The following is an 18811-nucleotide window of genomic DNA, read 5'->3' as shown; positions in this document are numbered from 1 at the left end:
TGAAAGAGCGAAGGAACCAGGAAGCAGAGACCTAGTAAACCTACTCTCAAACGCGCTGAGAGCGATATTTATAGACGTGAATCGAAAAGCAGAAGCAGAAAGTTTTGAAAGATCCTCAAGTCAATAATAATTCGAGTTGTCAAAGTAGCTCTTACCTCCCAGCCAACTCAATAATGTATCATTTGCAAATTCGTAACCTCTAAGAGTCCCTCAGTTAGTCTACTCGTATACGTTAACTTTTTTAAAATGTTCCCGCACAACAACGGCAGTCACTGCAAAAGTAATCGTAACAGTAACCAGAACCAACCAATGTTTGATCTTCTTATACGCATTGTAAGCGATACGTTTTGTTTTAACCTACATACTTTTATGAACTGATTATTAACTGAAATGGAAATACATTGAACACCTCTAGCTTGTTAAACGTATAATCGATCATCCATGTAAAGATAAACGCTGTTAGAATCAGAGAGAGATATAGAGAGAGCGTGGCGCGGAGTCGAGGCCATTATCTATATAGATCTTTATATAAATATATAAAATATGTATTTCTAAATATAAATACGTAATGTAAATCGAGTTTGATAGCCGCGCAGCGAGTGGAAGTGGAAGGGCAGCGGAGCGAGATCGAGATCGATTCTAAATTCATTATCCTACGTTAGGCAATTTGCGAGTTATGTACGTGTTATTAGCCCCTCTCCCACTCGTCACTCAAGCACCCACTGCACTGCAGCAACTCTATTAGTTTATAGTCTCTACCGCAAATGAACATTCATTGTATTTACGCAAGTCAGATCTATTTTGAATTAAACTGAATTGAAGCCTGAAGCCGAGCAAAGTGCATATGTAGAAAGCGATTAGTGGAGGAGAGAGTAGAAGAAAGAAGATAGGGCTAGCTTATTAGCCAAAGGCCCAACTCATTTATAGACTAATTCCGTTTGCGATGGCTAAGAAGTATGTATATGATGGATGTACAGACATTCGTTCACCGATCGACCGACACATTCATATTAACGAAAGCTGCGACACAAGAAACCACAACAAATCTACATTGATAAATGATAATCCATTAAATCGAAATAAGTAACACTATGCATTAAGAGAACAATATATATATAAAAATTAATATGTATACAAAACAAATATTAAATGTATAAATGGCAAAATTTTAAAAAGCCCTGCGTTTGAGATACTCTTTTTTCCTTAAGGCCGTGATGTCAGTGTGTATGTGTGTGGGCTAACACTTAAAAAAGCTCGTTTTGTTGGAGCAAAGGCCCCATGTATTATATACATAGTGCCCCCCAGTACATATGTAGCCCATTTCCGTACCCAGGCTTACATAACCCACCGACCCCCTGGGTTCGGTGGGGCGCATTTGGGTTAAGTAAACACAAACGTCGATAAATGCGGAGAGAGCGGTTACAGCTTGGAAAACTGAAATGTACGGGTGTATCTATGTATCTATTGTGCGACACGAATTCAGCATTAATTGAAATGCTGCAGTCATCGCAGTGCCCCCGCCGCCGCTTGTTTTCGTTGCCAATTCACATGAATTTGTCATAAGGCTGATAAACGACGATAGTGTTGGAGTGCACTCCTAAAAAATGAGCATAGAATGGGGGAAAATGTATCTTTCTGAGAAGAAGAATATGTAAAAAAAATGTTTTTTGTTATGATTTTTGTACGTAATATACCATATGTAGCTCAAACAGAAATAAAATATTTTTTGTTATTTTAAAGCAACAGATAAAGGACATAGATAAATAGTTTTCCTTAAAATCTTTTACAAATATGTAAAAAATAGAGCTCCGTTTTTTTGCAAGTGTTTAGTGTAGAGTAGAAAAAATGCCAGTGTGCGAGTGTGCGGCGTATCTGTGTGAGCGCTTGGAAACAGAATGTGGCACACTTAGCGCTCTGCCGACGTCGCTGCGCAAAAGCAAAAAATTCCCCTACTGGCACTGGCCTGGCCGTACATTATGTGGCCCCCAATTCGAGGCGCAATGTATCCGAAAGATACAAAAAGCGGCGCTGCAGCTTTGTGGCTCTGCCTCTGGCTCTACATGGCCATTTGAATCGGCTTAGAAGTGCGCGCGCGCGCTGCCGTGCGAGAGGGACGGAGATGGAGTTTCGTTAAAAAGCTTTCCAGTCCGGTCGCTCCAACACAGTCACGTGTTTTTTGTATCTGTGACTGCGTGTATCTTTGTATCTTTGCGGCAAGCTTCTTGGCTGAGTCAGCTAAAGCAGCAGCATTAGTTGTGAGCACATTTTGTGTATGCTGCCATTAGTTTTTTTCTCTTCCTCTTTTTCTTCTTCTTCTGGCCCTGCAGATACAGATACAGATATACATAATTGGTAAAAAAAAGGAACCACTCCCCCCATCTGGGTGGTGGAAAACCCAAGAACCAGACCGCAGCTGCATTTCTTTGGACGTCCCCGCACTCTTGATGACCCAGTTTCAGTTTCTCTAGGCCCGATGCACCGCCTCTGTGGCTTGAAAACCCTGTGATTAGGCCCAGTCCAGTTGAAACTGGGTCTCCTTTTATCCGCACAAATCGAAATTGAGAAACTGAGCGAACTGAACCTCGCCTTAAACAGAAATTGCAGCGGAAATTGCCCGAAAATAAAAATCTGGCCCCGACCAAGTGAAATCGGAAATGAAACCCAACCCATTACCAAATATTCCTCTTGGCCTCTGGGAATCGTCAATCATCGCATGTTGACACTAAATGGAAAACATAATTCAATCATTCATATTGGGCGTTTCAAGCTATGTACGTTTATGGGAGACCTTTCGCCAAAGGGAAATTATTTGTAGATATGTACCTTCAGACATTCCAGAATTAAATGGAAATGAAAGGCACTGATTTGCAGATACGAACTCGTTTTTATACTTCGAATTATATCAGGCCCTGAAACGATTAGACTATATGATTTTATATACTTACATATGCTGTGTTTATGCTATTCCTATTTTATGAAATCATTTCAAAGAGTTATTTTCTTAAATGACAAGAAATGTAAAATGTGTAACTGATGGCCATTTTCATAATCTTTAATATACTGCGGTTCATGAAATACATTTATTTTCCTATAAAACATAAAATTGTATCTAAAAATGAAAACCTTGTTTTTGGTATATAGTTCTTCATATATACACAATCGCATAAACGTAATGAAAGCTAAGGAAAAAACAAAAATGGTTTTACAAATTTTCTGCAGTAGATGCATTGATTTTTGTTTGGATGAAAATGGAGCACCACCCCAAAACCACCACGCAATTGGTGTTTTTTTTGGTGGGCGGCTTGGCAACTAGAGCTCATTTATATGTAAATATCCCTACTAATTCATGGACTCCCTCCACTCGGAAAAAACCCAAGGACTCCCAACGGACTCCTGACATATGCCATATTTCCTAGAATATATGATTGTCAACGACAAAAAACTGGTCGCGATTTGCGCTCCACTTGGCCAGTAACCACCTGGTCAATTGGCTCAGACCGAGCGTGATTGCAACTGACTGATTGGGGCTGCTTGCAGGTTGTCAGATGCCAGTTGCCATTGCTAGTTAATTGAATTCGCCGTCAGGTGGCATTTATCGAGGAGCAACTCTGCAGCTCTCCTCCGCAGGAAATTGCGCAGCTTGCCAGTTCAATTAGAAGGAATTCGATTTGCCCCACTCCCAACCGATCCCGTTTCCCATGCAATATTCGTTTAGCTATGATGCATTTTAATTGGTTTATGTCAGTCGGAGAAGTTTTAAATACGCCAAACTGCCAAAAAAAAATAGAAATTTATCCTAGGCATAGGGACCGATGCCAGCTGCCCGGCCCATTAGTGCTGGGATGTTGCTCTGCTCGTAGTTCCCACTGAAGTACTGGGCGAAGGGTCCAGAGGCATACACCGCCACATCGTCTCCGCCGTGGGTCTCCGAATCCAGGGGCGCCAGTGTGGGATACCGAAAGTCCGAATCGACCACCGACTTCTCCTGCAGCAAGGTTCGTCCCTCAGCTTCGTTGTAGGCGGAGTAATAACCTGGTCCATTGGCATAGGATAGAACCGTGTAGGGCAGGTTGTCATCCGCCAGCTGGGCCAAACCAAAGATCTCCTGGTCGCGGTACTGCGGGAAGAAAGAGTTCACAGGTCAAAAAAACACTTCTCAGATCGAAAAAAAAGAAAAGTTAGCTCCTAATATTACTCAAGACAGCAATATTCGAAACTCTCACAAATTGAGAATGAGAGCTAAAAGCAAGATGGCGAACATATCGAACTGATACCCATATCTATACAGAACGAATACTGATCATCATCATATCTTATCTTTTTTTCTCAATGTAATCGTTTTGCAATCGGAATTTTAATTAATTAAAATGCCTCTTCCAAAATTCTCTCAAATTAAACATAAGAGGAGAGAGTGAGATACTCTGGGTTAGATAGAGAGCGAACTCTCTCTAATCGAAAAAGAGAGCAAAAAGCAATATGGCAAACATATCGAACTGATACTTCATATCTATACAGAACGAATACTGATCATCATATCTTATCTTTTTTTCTCTACGTAATCGGTTTGAAGGCGGAATCTTAATTAATTAGCACAAAGGGAAGAACTCGATATATGCAAGGTAAATTTATAAAATATAAAATGGCTATTTAAAAATTCTCTAAAATTTCAAATGAGAGAAAAGAGCGGGATACTCTACTCTATTCAAATTTCTCCGAAATCGGAAAAGGGAGCAAAGAGCAAGATGGCAAACATATTCAAACATATCAATCCCCCAGTTACTCACAGGATACCCATTGATGGACATGACATGCGCATGATCGGCGGTCACCACGATGAGAGTGTCCTCCTCGGAGGTCATCTCGCGGGCCTTCTGGACGGCCGCCGCGAACTCGGCGGTGTCCTCAAGGGATCTCCTGGCATAGGTTTCGTGGTGGGCCATGTCGATGCGGGCACCCTCGACGAAGAGGAAGAATCCCTCCTGGTTGCGACTCAAGACCTTGATGGCCGCCTCTGTGAGCTCACTCAGCGAAGGATCCGCCAGCTGGCTGCGCTTCCTGTGCCGATCGCCGTTGTAGGGCAAGTGATCGTTGGCAAAGAGACCCAGGAGATAGTCCGTGTTGTCCAGATCCACCAGGCTGAGACCCTTGCGACTCCAAACGTAGTTGGCCGAGACATTGGCCTGCCTCTTCTGATCCAACCAGCTGTTAATTAAGTGGCGACCATCGGTGCGCTTGCCTGGATATCCCTCCTCATCGTTGACCGTGGTGTCAATGAAGTGCTTGCGTCCTCCTCCAAGGATAACCTTAAGCTGCTGACCCACGGGCTGCTCCACCAGCTGGCGGGCAATGTCGATGGTCTGCTCGGGATCGCAGCCTCCGTTGGCCACCTCATAGTCGTTCTCCCAGTTGCGATCCGCGATGTGGGCATAAACGCCGGCTGGCGAGGCATGGGTCACCCTGGCCGTGGTCACCAGTCCGGCATCCTTTCCCGCCGCCTGTGCCCACTGGGCAATGCTGAGCACTCGATCCTCCTCCCTCAAGGCGCCATCACAGCTGTACCTGCTCACATTGGCATTCACGCCAATGGTTGCGTAGTTGGCCTTAACTCCACCCAAGTAGGCGGTGGCGGTGCAGGCGGAATCGGCCACCTGGCGGTTAATACAATACGTCTTGGACAGGCCCGTGTAGGGGAATCCCTCGAAGAACACCTGTTCCGCACTGTCGCCCAGCAGATTCCGGGTGGCCGTCACCGTGTGAACGGACATTCCGTCGCCCAGGAACATGATCACGTTCTTCGCCTTGTTCGTGCTCAGCGACTGTGCCTCGGCCAGCTTGGACAGAAGCTTCTCCTGGGCCTTGTCCACCCAGTACTGGGTCTGCTGCTCCTCCGCATGCTTGATGGGATGCGATTCGGCATCGAAGGATCGCCCACGTGGGTGGTCTGAAAAGTGGGAGAAGTTAAGCGTATTATAACAAGCGGCTAAGCATTTTCAAAAATTCCACTATTGTAATGCTCTTCTGCGTATAATTGGTAAAAAAAAATTCTATCTGTACGATTTTAGCTACCATCCGATTACAAATCTGGAAGAAATTGGTATTTTTTACGATAATTAAGGATTATAAATAACTATAAGCTCAGCGGCTTCTCAATATTCCTTAAAGACTGTTTTCTATAGAAAAACGGTTAGGGAACATAAATATCAATAGGATTAATTGAGTCTTATCTCTACGCATGGCTTAGCAGCAAACACACGTATTGTGAGATAAGAAGCTATATTGAAAAATGTTATCTTAAAGTACCTCGTCCTAGAAGCTTATAATACCAATAATCCATTAATTAGCTGCTATAAATAAGACATCATCCTTTAGTTATATTTAATTTATACCCTTCTTTATAGGAACTTCGATCTGTAATAAAAAAATTTCAGAAACTTATTGGTCCTTCTAAGTACACCATATTTTTAGGACATTTATACCTTAATCTTTAGTCTTTTGATTTCTTTAAGTAGTTTTGTTAAATAATTCCAGCACGATTACGACACTTTATTTTGTTAAGAAAAACGCCAACATTTTGTAGGATCCTTAAAACTATGGTTCTACCAAAACTTCCAATCTTTTGATTTAAAAGATATTACGGTTTTTGAACCAGGATCAGAACACTACCTCTCTGTCCGCTGGCATTTCCGCTCAGCGAAATGGCGACGAAAAGCAGAAGAATGAATCTCTTGGCCATTTTTCACTAATCCCAGGTAACCCAAGCGACTTATTTGGCGACCAGACCTTGGTTGAAGACTAAACCGACTGACCGACCAAGAAAACTAGCCATCGTTTTGGACTTATCGCTCGATATCAGAGTAAATCTAATCAAAGGAAACTAATCTAGACGGTTCAATCAAATCATCATTTATGGCTGGTTAAGAATTGGTTGACTGAAGTCGTAGAGCGGACCAAAACCAATGCCAAAAACCTGCTCACGTGTCAGGGCCACAAATGTTTATATACCTTTGTATATATAGTTGGTCTGAAAATCCCAGCTCATAACTGATTACGTATACGATCTGTGTAACCAATTTGAAGCTGGTACATTTTTTCATTCTTAAACTTTTCAAACTTTATTTACGACAGGGGCTTAATAAAGTTCTTGGCGTTTTTGTGGCTTCATAAGAAGTTGCAGCACTTAACTTCCTCAACTCTTGGAGTATGACATTTGAACCCTTGACCCCGACCCCCGTTAAGTAATTGACTTAAGTCTGCACAACTCTTCATCTTTAATTGTCGGAATTGCATACTTTCGGGCTAGCCCACAACCACAAATTAATTTAAAGGAAAACAAGAACTTTAAATACATAGATACAGATTTTTTAATAGTGCCTCCCTTACAATATGGTTTTAGCCAGGGCTACAATGGAACCCGTAAACTTGATGACCTAAAGAGATATAAGTTAGTTATAACCTTTAATGCAATACAGATAGATATATACAACCCACCGAAGTGAAGACTGGTAAAGAAGGTGCAAAAAAGGGCACCCTTACGGTAATGGGTCGTTGGGCTCTCAGGATAATGAGAAAAACCCTCCTGCGGGTCTCCCGATCCCATTGATACCAGGCACTTGTGTAGGCCGCTTCTCCGAAGGAGAGGCTCTACAAATAGCATAGAAATATTAAAGTTAATTTAATATATTTGTCTTTACTCACCTCAGTGGACATTTCCGTGCCACCATAGCAATAAAGAAATATAGCCGAGGACACGGCGAACGTATAGAGCACATAGCGGATGATATTGTAGCCGGAATACTAAAGAAATAATTCGTTTAAGTTAGAGCACTTATCACTTAGAGCAAATTATCACCAATAGTATATCAATTACACTGGTGGCTATCACCAGGCTGGCTGACACAAAGTGGACAAAAGTGGGAGTAGCCATGATTCCAGAGAACACCTGGACAATCTTCTCTATTTCGTTGTGGCGATCCACGATATCCGCCAAGCGCTGGCAGCAGATATTGGACTCCCTAACCGAGGGATCTAAAAACGGGGAAAATCACAAAAGGATCATTTTGATATTCGCATGGTAAATGTATTATTTATCATTATTCTATCTCTAAAATTCTACTATCGAAAAAGAGACAAAAAAAGGAGAAAGCGCCTAGCAAAACGCTGGGTAACAGCTAGACAGCAATATTCGACTCTCTGAAAAATAGAAAAAGAGAGCACAAGAAAGATGTTCAAAGATATCAAAGTGTTGCGCCCTGTATCTAGATAGAATTGAAACTAAATTTCATCAGAAAGATCATCATATCTTATAAATTTCTTTCTCTGTGTTATACACCCACCTTGAACTGGCTTGAGGGCATCCTGAACATCGTATCTCAGGGCCTGTAGGAGAAAGGCCATATAGAGAGTAACGCCGAAGAAGAAACCATCTGTTCCAGCAAAGGCATATACCGTGACCTGACCACTCCAAGTGGAGTAGAGGTAGAATATGGGAAACCAGGGCATTCGGTGAGCAAACTCGGGGAACCTGTAGATCATTCAAGGGCTCAGATAATTAAATTTAGGTAGAGTCTAGAGCACAACCCACAGCATGCGAAAGGGCATATCGTATTTGAACTCCTGTCGTCGACGCACCCACATTTCCCAAAGGGATCGCAGGACGAAGGCGCTAGTGGTGACACTGCCCAAGGTGAAGACCAGCATGCCACACCTGGTGACCATGACATAGTAGCTCCTCTGTGCCGCATCCTTGCGCGAATCTCCCCTAATTTCCTGCTCCTTGATGAGCAAGCGGATGCGTTCCATCAGCTCAGACACCTCCTGACGACGCCACCACATCCACCCCAGCTTGAAGAGCGTGGTGAGACTGCAGGCCAGGGGACAGAAGGCATCCATGGCATCCACGGGACTGGTGCGCAGGTGACTCCAGCCGAAGACAAACTCCGCCTGGCAGCAGTGAGCCAGATTCACGAAATTGAAGACCAACCATGAGAGATGGAACCACGATTGCTTCCCACCAAATCCCAGACCCAAAAGGCCAAAGGAGTATCTAGTCACGAAGAACAGATGCTTCGCCAACGGATAGTTGCGGTCGAGAAATCGCGGATACATGACTTTTCCGGGTTGAAAAGGCTCCTCCTTTATATAGACCCCAACGAGTACCTCCTAATTGTTTAATAATTGTTTTCCAGCCCGAACAAACGACACCTGGCCGTGTTTAATGACAGGATTAGTCGGAGGACCTAATTGAGTGGGCGACAGACCCAGCACGCCCCCCACACGTGTCATTATGGTCATAAGCCAGCCTTATTTTTGGTTTTGGAACCTAGTAATTAAACAATTTCCATAAGTTCTTTCAAAACATTGAAAGGGGAACCACCTTAAGACTTCGTTCTGGGGGGAATTTAAATTGATGGATTGAAATTTGGTCAGTTTATCACAGAAATTCGGCTGGAAAGCAGGTATCTTAAGTAATGGGTAATTCATATTTAAGATAAGATTCGTTTATACTAGTAAATGTTTCCTTGTAGGTTGCGAATTTGTAAAAGCAAGAATATCTGGATACACGATAATACATTGCTTAGTTTTGGTAACATAAAGCCCTATGAGAGTTCTTCAAAAAAAGAGGCAGATTATACTTCAGAGCAAACCGAACCGTTTTTGAAATCTTTTATTCTATAAATAGAGAATATATTTCCGTTTAAGTAAGATTGCGAATTCTTCAGAGCAAGGCATTAAAATTCCAATACGATATTTTATCACACGCGAATTCTTTAGAACAATCTGATTTCGTTATTTTTGTTAAGCTTGTGTTCATCCAATATGGAAAGCAAGGATTGGGAAGACCCAAAACCATTTTAGGAAACCTTATATAAATGTTAAAATATGTAATGCAGTATTATAATTTTTAAAACTGTGTAATAAAAGTTTTAACGATTTCTTATCTAGGCTATCTTCAAAACTTTAAATGTAAGTCAATTTTATTTTGTTTTTTTTTTACTGAAAAACTGTGATTTCTTTTTTTTAAAAATAACATACTTAATAATATTAAAATGTATCTGGAAAACAAGTTTGATGATGGCGCAAGGAATTCCTGAACGACAGTGCCTTCACTTCATCCAATTTAAAATACTGTTTGGCTTGCGCCAAACCAAATCAAAACGGCATCCATAAATATGAGCTTCCTTTTGTTGTGGGTCTCGAGCATAAATTTGTGTTTGCCCTTTTTCGCTGTGTTTTGGCTTGTTTGCCGGAGTGCCGATGAACTCGGGACAAATTCGAATTTCAAATCAGATGGATGGGAGATGTGGGTCAGGCGAAAAAGAAGCGTTCGCGGATTTGCATGGAATTTGCCACACACAGATTTATGTTGATGCATGCAACGCTCGCTGGCAGTTGCCTTTCCTTGGGGTGAATCACTTTTAATTAAGTTCTTTGTCCGGCTCACGTTGCGTATGAGCAATAATGCTGCGCCCTATGCATGATATTGATTTCCAGTAGGGCACTTTTGATTACGATTATTTGTGCAGGGGGTAGGTTTAATCTTAGTTCCTCGTACTGCTTGCGGAAAAACATCCACCCCAGGGCTGATATCATCGCCGAGAACCCGAGAGCCCCAGAACCCAAGCTTCAAGCGCCTCGTTTTATGGTTAACCACCCCCGAAAAAACAGCTACAAAGGTGACCCCGACACACCCTGTTGGGCCACCCAGCCACCCCCCTTGGAAAATCTGGCCTGGAAAAGCACCCCTTCCCCCCAACCCCACTCATTACAACATTTTCCCCTGATTTTCCGATCCTGCTGCAGGAAAATGAGGAAAATCAGCACAAGCACAGCAAGTGGAAAAGTTAGGAGTGCCAGCACTGGAACCGAGGAAAAAGGAGGCCAGCGTGTCAGCGAGTCGCCAAAAAACAGTTGCAGAACCCGAATGAAAAACCCGTTTTCCCACCAACACAGAAGACTTGCTGGTTGGCCCACATTCACATTCGCATTCGCCGTGTCGCTGTGGAAATTGGAAGCGAGTTTTCCCAGTTTAAAGGGGGGGCCGTGCTGGGGTGTGGATACTACGAAACAGGTTGATTTTCCTGCTGACGCCGTTGGCCATTAGCCAAATGGGATTTCACACGCTTCCTTTGGGCTCCGCTCTGATGCGTCGCCTCACGTCATGGCCCAGTTGGAGTTGGCATCGCTGGAGTCGCTGGATTCGGTGCCTGTCAGCACCACCATCTATCCTATGCCATAAACCATACCCCACCATTCCAACCCGTGCACACAGGAAAAAAGCATATGTAATTCTTATAATTCCAGGTGAATTAGTACTTTGATGTATCTTTTTGATGAGTTAATGAGTTAATAATTCATACTTCTGTTCTGTTCCATCTATCCCAAGCCATAAACAACCAACCACACTATTCCATCCCGTGCTCCAAAAAAAGTTTCATATAAATCTTGTATTTGCAGGGTAATTAGTACACTGCCATATATATTTTTGATGAGTGAATAATATTACACTCCTTCGCCTTATACCATTCCACACCATCCCAACCCATGCACAGACGAAACATTTGAGATAAAGCTGATATTTCCACGTGTACGAGTATTATTACATTCCTAGACCCTAAAATTATTTATCTTTTCTATCCCGTCTATCCACACAATATACTATACCACACCATCCCAAAACGTAAGTATATATAAAAAGTTCGATTTAAATCTGGAATGTATATTCCGACGAGGTATTGCCATATCTTGTTCATGGTTTATTAATATCGTTCTTCTTTTATTTTCATCATTTCATATTTCTATATCATACATTCCATCATTCCATACCATCCCAAACCCTACATATATGAAAAGTTGCATGTAAATCTTGAATATATATTCAGGAGTAGTATTGTAGTATGTTTTTTATTCTTACATATATCATACATCTTGTATTTACGTTATATCATATCATATCATATCATATAATATCATATCATATAGTATACCATATTATATCATATAGCATTTTCTGACTGTGTACTCATCCATCCCATCCGACCCCTCCACTGCCATCATCATCGTCATCCAGCTGCAGGCGGGATCAATTATTAAGGCGCCGCTCGGGATGTACGTATGTGCGACAACCTGATTGACAACCTGCTCAGAGGCTTTCAGCACGTCATCCGAATGGCATAAACTCATTCATGGTGGTAAATCGCTGGGGCTGAAATAATAGCCTAAAATGATTCTGTAGTTAATATAGACCTATGCTTTCCAAAACGTGTGCTGTGTGGTCTATACATAGATTTAGGCCTAATAATAAATGTGGTTTTGTAGACATGTTTGGTACACATTTATGGATCAAACATAAAGCCTTGCTGACGATAACCAAATAAATTATTTAAATAAGGGTTAAAATGCAGCGGAAAATAATTATAGATATCAACTTAAAATGTATAGCACGAACCTTTCAAAACGAAAAACTTAGAACTTGTGCATTATTCTTAGAACCATTTAATCAAGATATACGAAACAAAGCTTTCGCTTTAGTTCTATACGTTCTTGACACGACATTGTATATAGTTGGGTGTGCGTGATCGCATAGACACGCCAGAAGCAGTTAACCCAAATGATTCTTATCTAAATGAAAGCATTACTTACTGATAATTTCTGATATTCCCGGCTAATCCGAAACAACTATTTTCCATTGGGGTAAGCAGAGGCCCTCGGATGCTTCGTTTTCCGCTGGTTAATTTGCAAAGCGGCGTTAATTATAATTAAAACAGGCGAACTAAATGAATAAACGTATAAATAGCATGTACATGACTATGGGCCAGAGTCATATCTATATGGCCTGGCACTACGAGTGCTCGCATGTGCAAATAAAACTATACTATATGTATATGTTTATATAGCCCAGTAAATACACATATGAATATGTGGGGCTTATATCCCCGTTCGCATGGCCGCAGATCGAGCGTGACACAATACAATTTGTGGCGCTTTGTTCTAAGCGCTTGAAACTCTTCGGCTTCCCCCACCGGTTTTCCCCCCTTTTCGGCACTGAGCAGACGTGACATAAGCTAAATTGTTTTAAATTTTGTTGAATCGCTTTCCCAATGACTGCCAAGCGTTCTCAGTACGATAAATTGGAACCGCTTGGCATGTCATGTGGTTGAGTTCTCGAGGGATTGCGATTGGGGGTGGTACTATCTTGTTCTGGGTGAGCTGAGGTCTGGAACTTGTGGCCAACTCATTCGCAGATAGAGAGATCTTTAAACGGTGGCCTATGCCTACACATGTGGGCTTTCCCAGTGGATAGTGCAGTGGATAATTGCGGACCGAATGGAGATGTCAGCTGACCGACCCTATGGATAACCCACCCCCCCCTTCTTTTCCCAGACAAACAAACGCCTCTGATTAATGGCAATTAGCGCGGATCGATGTTGTATCGGCGGCCTCCAGTTTGGCCACATTTACAGACCGAAACACAAGCATTTATTTCCTCTAATTTGGGGCGACAAATGAGCTGACATCAACATAACAAGGCTGCACAATACGAGGGGAATGAATGGTGTTGAAATCGAGTTGACATTAATTAATGTCCATTTTTGTGGATAATTGTTCTTAGTATGGTATTGTTGGGGTCAGAAAAGTATCAAATCTCTCAAAATTCTTTATGTACTTTTGTTGCTTTGATAGCATCATATGGTCTAACCAACCATTCTAATAAATGTGAGATCTATAAATAGTCTTAATTATTATAGTTATATTACATTTTTAAAGCCGTTTTCTCAAACGCATGTTAAACTAAAAGTTGCGTTTAACTTCAATAGGAAACCTAAAACTACTTACTACAATAAGGACCTTTTAATAATTTTAAAAAACATCTGGTAGCTCATAAACCTTATAAAATTGTTTCAAAACAGAATAGATAATTCGAAAATTCCTATTTGCTTAAGAGTATTACAAAGTTCTTAAAAACAATCTAAGTAAAACCTCTTTGTTTCTCCTACTCATTTTAGGTACATATATCGGCTTTAAAAATTATAATTAATTTTGCCTGTTACTTGTTTTTGGGCTTCCCACAAATCCCTGAATCGTGCCATTTTTAACCCACCTGGATTTTCTTAGGTGGCTTAACCCTTTGATGCATCAAAAGCGAAAAGCTCAAAGCTCCAATGGAGTCAAAGCCGAATTCAAAGCCAAGCGCAGGCCTCTCTAACCGCAATAAGCCCCATTAATCACACACACTCGGCACAAAGTGTTGTGTTCTGGGGCTGAAGTGCGGCTCAGAAACCGAATCCACAAATTTCAAACTGGCTGCCTTCAAGGCCAACTTCTTATTAAATGCCAAGATGTGAGTCGCCGAGTGGAAGCCGCACCGAAAAGTTGCAAGGGGCAGCTGAAGGACTGACTGGATTATAATTACACACCGACCAAAGATCAAGTATTATGGGCTGGGCCTTAGATACATAGTTCAGTTCTATTGGTTTATTGTAAAACTAGCTTTCAACGATCATCAAATGCAAGATGGCGTCATTTTCGCTTAGCAACTGATGTGGAATCATCCCGGATGGTTATGGTTGCTTGAAGAAGGGGTTCGGCTCGGGGGATGGGGATGTCTCCGCTAATGAGTAACAAGTATGGGCAGATACTACAGTCAGACATCCAGAATTCCATCCATTTATATCTATCACATACTAGCTTAGAACTGCATGAGTAACAGGAAATAAATATCTGTGGAGTATACTTCAAAACTCTTGGGTCGCAAAATTGTTATGATAAGGGCAGTTTCCAAATATTCTTAAGTTTCATTTCATTCTATTTTATTCATGTCTGTTGATGTTACGCTATTATAATGACAACTTAATACTTAAAATTGTTGTTTCTTAAAAGTTTCGAATTGAAAGTGCCATATGGTTTTATTACCCTGTAGTTCAGCTTCAAGTTTTGTATTAGATTTATAAACCAGTTAGGACTGACATAAGGAATCTATATACAAGTACCTATCACATGAGACTACCTAATATACCCCATTGAAAGCAAAAAGACAATCCAATTATTACATCTATATCTAATTTATTGTAGTTTACCTTTTACAGTTTGGGATAACAAACATATAATTTGAATAAAATGTGATATTAATTCTACAGCAACAATTAGACGACGATATATTTAGATAAGGAAAAGTTATTGAAATGATTAAAGTTAAATGGGTTTTATAGGAACCTTAGATATTTTATTTACAGGTTTATGTGAAAAAAAGTACTCTTATTCACCATTTAATATCATGATGATACTGCAGTACTGATCAAAAAGTATTAGTTCGAGCTATAGAAGTCGGACTGTAGATATTAGATAAAGACAATATCTGTTTGCTCCGATCGCCCGTCTCTTTCTGTCGCTTTGTTTGTCCGTTGGCTTTGTCTCGCTCTCAAGGTCAGCTGCTGCAGGCGTTAGAAAGAGATAGAGCAGCCTCGACTCCGGACTGCAAAGTCGAAGTTTCGAATGCAAAAAATAAATTATACATTGCGAATAGCAATAGTTATTGTGTGAATTTCCAAGGTCCACACAAATCGTTCTGCGAACGCAATTACCTCGAACACTGTGCATTCTATACTAATATAATATCTCTAATCGAGTTGTTGGCATGCCATTCCCCGTATATCTATATTTCCAAGCGAATGATTCGTGTAACGAGCACCTGAAAAGCCAATTTATATAATTTTTGCAAATAATTTCAGTGACGGCGGGAATTGCATCACCAGCAATTGCAATTCTTAGTCATAACGCCTTAATTAATGGGAAAAATAAGTGCCAGCCAAAGTCCCATGACAAATGGAGATTGTTCAGAAGACTGGGGGCTTATTCTGCGGAATCGGAATATGATTCATTCCGTCGATAGAAACTTGATTTTCTACTTCTCCTTTTCGAAAAACTAGAAACATAATTCACACACAAGCACACACACACCGATGCGTAGACATGCGTGTTTACGTAAGTTTCGCTTTTGTTGTACTTCGAGTTTGCCTCTCTCTCGCTCTATTCCTCCTCCTTGCCCACCGCCGTTCATTGTACAGTTTCATTTGCCTCCATACAACAATAATATATCATTCACTCTTGGCAACAGCAAAAAGACCAACAACAAGCACGCGCTGTCGTAACGGTTCTCGGCGCGCCCTCTCCCTCCCACCCGTTAGCTTTGCCCGTCCTCGTCCAAAACTTTGTGAGCGTGTAAGTGTGTGTGTGGAATGATAAAACATAAAACGTGTAATAAAGTGATTGGAGAGGAGAGGATAGAAGAGAGCACACTGGAAAGAGACAGTTTCAGTTGAATGGCTGCTGCTGGAAATATAGAGGGCATTTATTCATTTCAATTACAAACAAGTCTGCTTAATAAGTAGGCACAAAACTATGGTTAATTCGTGGCACACCACAATCCACACTCCACTCGGCTATTGGTGATACGCCCGCAATTTGTATAGGAGAGAGAAAAAGACTGACTTCTTAATAAGCACAGTGAGTCCCCGTCTCGCTCCCACATAGGTTGCAGTACGTTACGTTGTGTGGCTGTGGCTGCGGTGATAAATAATGAAAACTAGTCCACACTGTTCGCTGGCAAAAAACACACTCGCGGCCGCAAAAAATTCCATTAGATTGGCGCGAAGGCGAAGGAGAGGCGAGGCAAAGCGCGGAAAAAACGCGGCCAACTTTGTCCGCTGTGCAGCTGCAAATGACGCGAGTTGACGAAGCGAAACCAAGGCAACGGACTTGACGAAAGCCAAAACTGAACGAAGCGAAAGCGTTTCGTTAGAATTCACGCGTGCGTAGGTATGTGTGTGTCAGTGTCCGTGTCTGTTCCATAAAAATATGACGTCGCCGGAGCTTTTGCGCTCTCTCTTTGAATTTGGGTGAAAAAATATGTATGTGTGAGGTTTTTTTTCCGACTTGCCGTTTGTCTTCGTCTTCCGATAATGAAAAGCACACATTTACGGGGCCTTAGAAACACGCGAGCGGGCGGGCGAGCGAGATAGCAACAGCGGGCAGCGCCATTTGCAAGTTGCGTAATTGATTCGGAAAAAGAAATGTGTCATCCAGTTCCTGCTGCCGTCTCCCTCTTTTCTTTTTTTAATACGCCTCTCCTTGGGAATACTCTGCTCTTTACGTAATCGTAATCCGCGGCGATTGCTTTTGGCAATTTAAATTGTCTGCTTTCTTTAGTTGTTCTCGATTTATGGCTCTGCAGGCAAAGTTCACTGGGAAAACCACCACCAACTCAATCAACTCAACCGTCGCGACTATTTTCGACGTTAGCAACAGCGTAGGACGCGCTCGCCCTCTCTCTCTTGCTTTTTCGCTCTCGGCTGGCAGCGCTCTCCTTGGGGTTTTCCCATGCAGGGTTTTAATATTACTTTATACTTTGTGTTCGGTGTTTTATATTTCCAACTATCCAACTGCAAGCGCTGAACCGCTGAACCAACCGCACTGTTCGACGTTTCGGCGGCGAATAAAACGGTTTCGGCGGCGAATACAACGCAGATCGGAAAAACGCGAGCCAAAATCGCTTCCAAGCGCGCGAGTGGAGAGTTGGCGTCGACGTCGGCGTTGTGGAGAGTTGCGCGCAAGTACAGTACAGCGCTATGTACTCCGCGCGAGTGCGAGCGAGAGGGCAGCGCGAAGCTTTCTGTTCTGTATATAAACGGCCTTATGTGCGAGTGTGTGTGCTGGTGCTGCTTTGTCGCTGACACACATTTGTTGTTGCTGGTTTTCCATTGAAGTGTAGCTTTGTGGCCCTGTCGCGCACTTTTGATGAAATTTTCCGCGTCTCGTTGTTTTTCCATTGAAACGGCAACGTAACCATGTAAATTACGAAAGATAAACCTGCAATCTAATTAGAAATCTGCATGTTGGCCAAAGAAAGTGGGTTAGTTTGATTAGTTGTAAGGCACATGCACATGTGTGTTCTTGGCTAAGCATGTGTGCAAAAGTGTGTCATCACTTGTTATGTGTAGGTTATGTATATACTTTTGTAAGCACATACATACAAACATATACATATATACCAGTTTTTCCACTGCACACACACACACAGAAAGTTCTTTGTGTACTAGTAAGTGCCAACTAGAAACGGAAAACTGAAAACTGGGTTATTGGCGCGCGAATCTTTTGCGAATCTTGCCTCTTTCCCTTCTTCTCTTTCCCATTCCCGTTCTCCTTCCATTTTCCACTTGGCACGCAAAGCTGCAGCTGCACCGTTGTTTTTGTTTCTGCTTCCAATTCTTTTCTTTTTTCGGTTGCCTGGCAACGGGATCCGAGGGGGCGGACTTGGAAAAGAGGCGAAAAGCGGAAATTGATGCAATTTTTGGGATCTTCGCGATGACGACATCAGAAACAACAAAAAAAAAACATCCAAACCAGTTCGAAAGCGAAACAAATTTTCGGCGATGACGCCACAGTTGCCTTTTGCGTTTTATGTTTTTATGCTCGAAAATTAAAAGCCACACGGGAGTAAAACGAGAAACGCAAGGCAGAGGCAAAAGAAAGCTGGCAAGAGCGCTATCGCCATCCCGCTCGCTCTGCAGACGTGCGTTGCATGTGATTTCTTTTAATTTTCGTCTCTGTTTACGTTTACTTAACCACAAAACAGAAACCGAAAAAGACCACAAAATCTCGTCGTTCTTTTTTTTGGGTTAAAAGTTAATGCGCTCCAGGCACGAATCTCTTGTTCTTCTGGTCTCTTGGTTCTTCCCCCAAATCTTCGCAGACTGTCTTTCAATTACTCCGAGCACGCACAAATGGTTTAGGGAATTACAAGGGGGTCTCTATAACT

At 42.0% G+C, this 18811-nt stretch overlaps 3 protein-coding genes across 3 annotated transcripts in view; all 3 read right to left on the bottom strand.

Annotated features, from left to right (window-relative positions):
* Positions 1–18811, bottom strand: part of RpL31 (ribosomal protein L31) — a 46264-nt gene that overhangs the window by 21010 nt on the left and 6443 nt on the right. The gene's annotated exons all lie outside the window — the stretch shown is intronic.
* On the bottom strand, positions 3795–6822 carry Alp6 (Alkaline phosphatase 6). The gene is made up of 3 exons (XM_017072361.4): positions 6664–6822; positions 4785–5941; positions 3795–4117 (listed from the first exon to the last, which is right to left on the bottom strand). The coding sequence occupies exons 1-3, from the start codon at positions 6731–6733 to the stop codon at positions 3797–3799; spliced, it is 1548 nt and encodes a 515-aa protein (XP_016927850.2). The 5' UTR covers positions 6734–6822; the 3' UTR covers positions 3795–3796.
* Or45b (Odorant receptor 45b) lies at positions 7344–9355 on the bottom strand. The gene is made up of 6 exons (XM_017072839.4): positions 8582–9355; positions 8334–8521; positions 7850–8025; positions 7696–7794; positions 7489–7641; positions 7344–7427 (listed from the first exon to the last, which is right to left on the bottom strand). Exons 1-6 carry the CDS (start codon positions 9103–9105, stop codon positions 7377–7379), a joined length of 1191 nt encoding a protein of 396 aa, XP_016928328.2. The 5' UTR covers positions 9106–9355; the 3' UTR covers positions 7344–7376.

The sequence above is a fragment of the Drosophila suzukii genome, chromosome 2R (assembly GCF_043229965.1).
Source record: "Drosophila suzukii chromosome 2R, CBGP_Dsuzu_IsoJpt1.0, whole genome shotgun sequence".
Taxonomy (NCBI): Eukaryota; Metazoa; Arthropoda; class Insecta; order Diptera; family Drosophilidae; genus Drosophila; species Drosophila suzukii.
Note: the sequence above shows the minus strand (reverse complement) of the source record. Positions and strands in the feature narration are given on the sequence as shown.

Coding starts and splice junctions, on each gene's coding strand:
- Alp6 (XM_017072361.4), bottom strand. CDS start 6,733: ATGGCCAAGAGATTCATTCTTCTGCTTTTCGTCGCCATTTCGCTGAGC. Junction 5,942..6,663: donor AAATGCCAGCGGACAGAGAG/GTAGTGTTCTGA, acceptor CCCACTTTTCAG/ACCACCCACGTGGGCGATCC. Junction 4,118..4,784: donor TGTCCATCAATGGGTATCCT/GTGAGTAACTGG, acceptor TTCTTCCCGCAG/TACCGCGACCAGGAGATCTT.
- Or45b (XM_017072839.4), bottom strand. CDS start 9,105: ATGTATCCGCGATTTCTCGACCGCAACTATCCGTTGGCGAAGCATCTG. Junction 8,522..8,581: donor GATATGCCCTTTCGCATGCT/GTGGGTTGTGCT, acceptor AATGATCTACAG/GTTCCCCGAGTTTGCTCACC. Junction 7,642..7,695: donor GCACGGAAATGTCCACTGAG/GTGAGTAAAGAC, acceptor TGCTATTTGTAG/AGCCTCTCCTTCGGAGAAGC.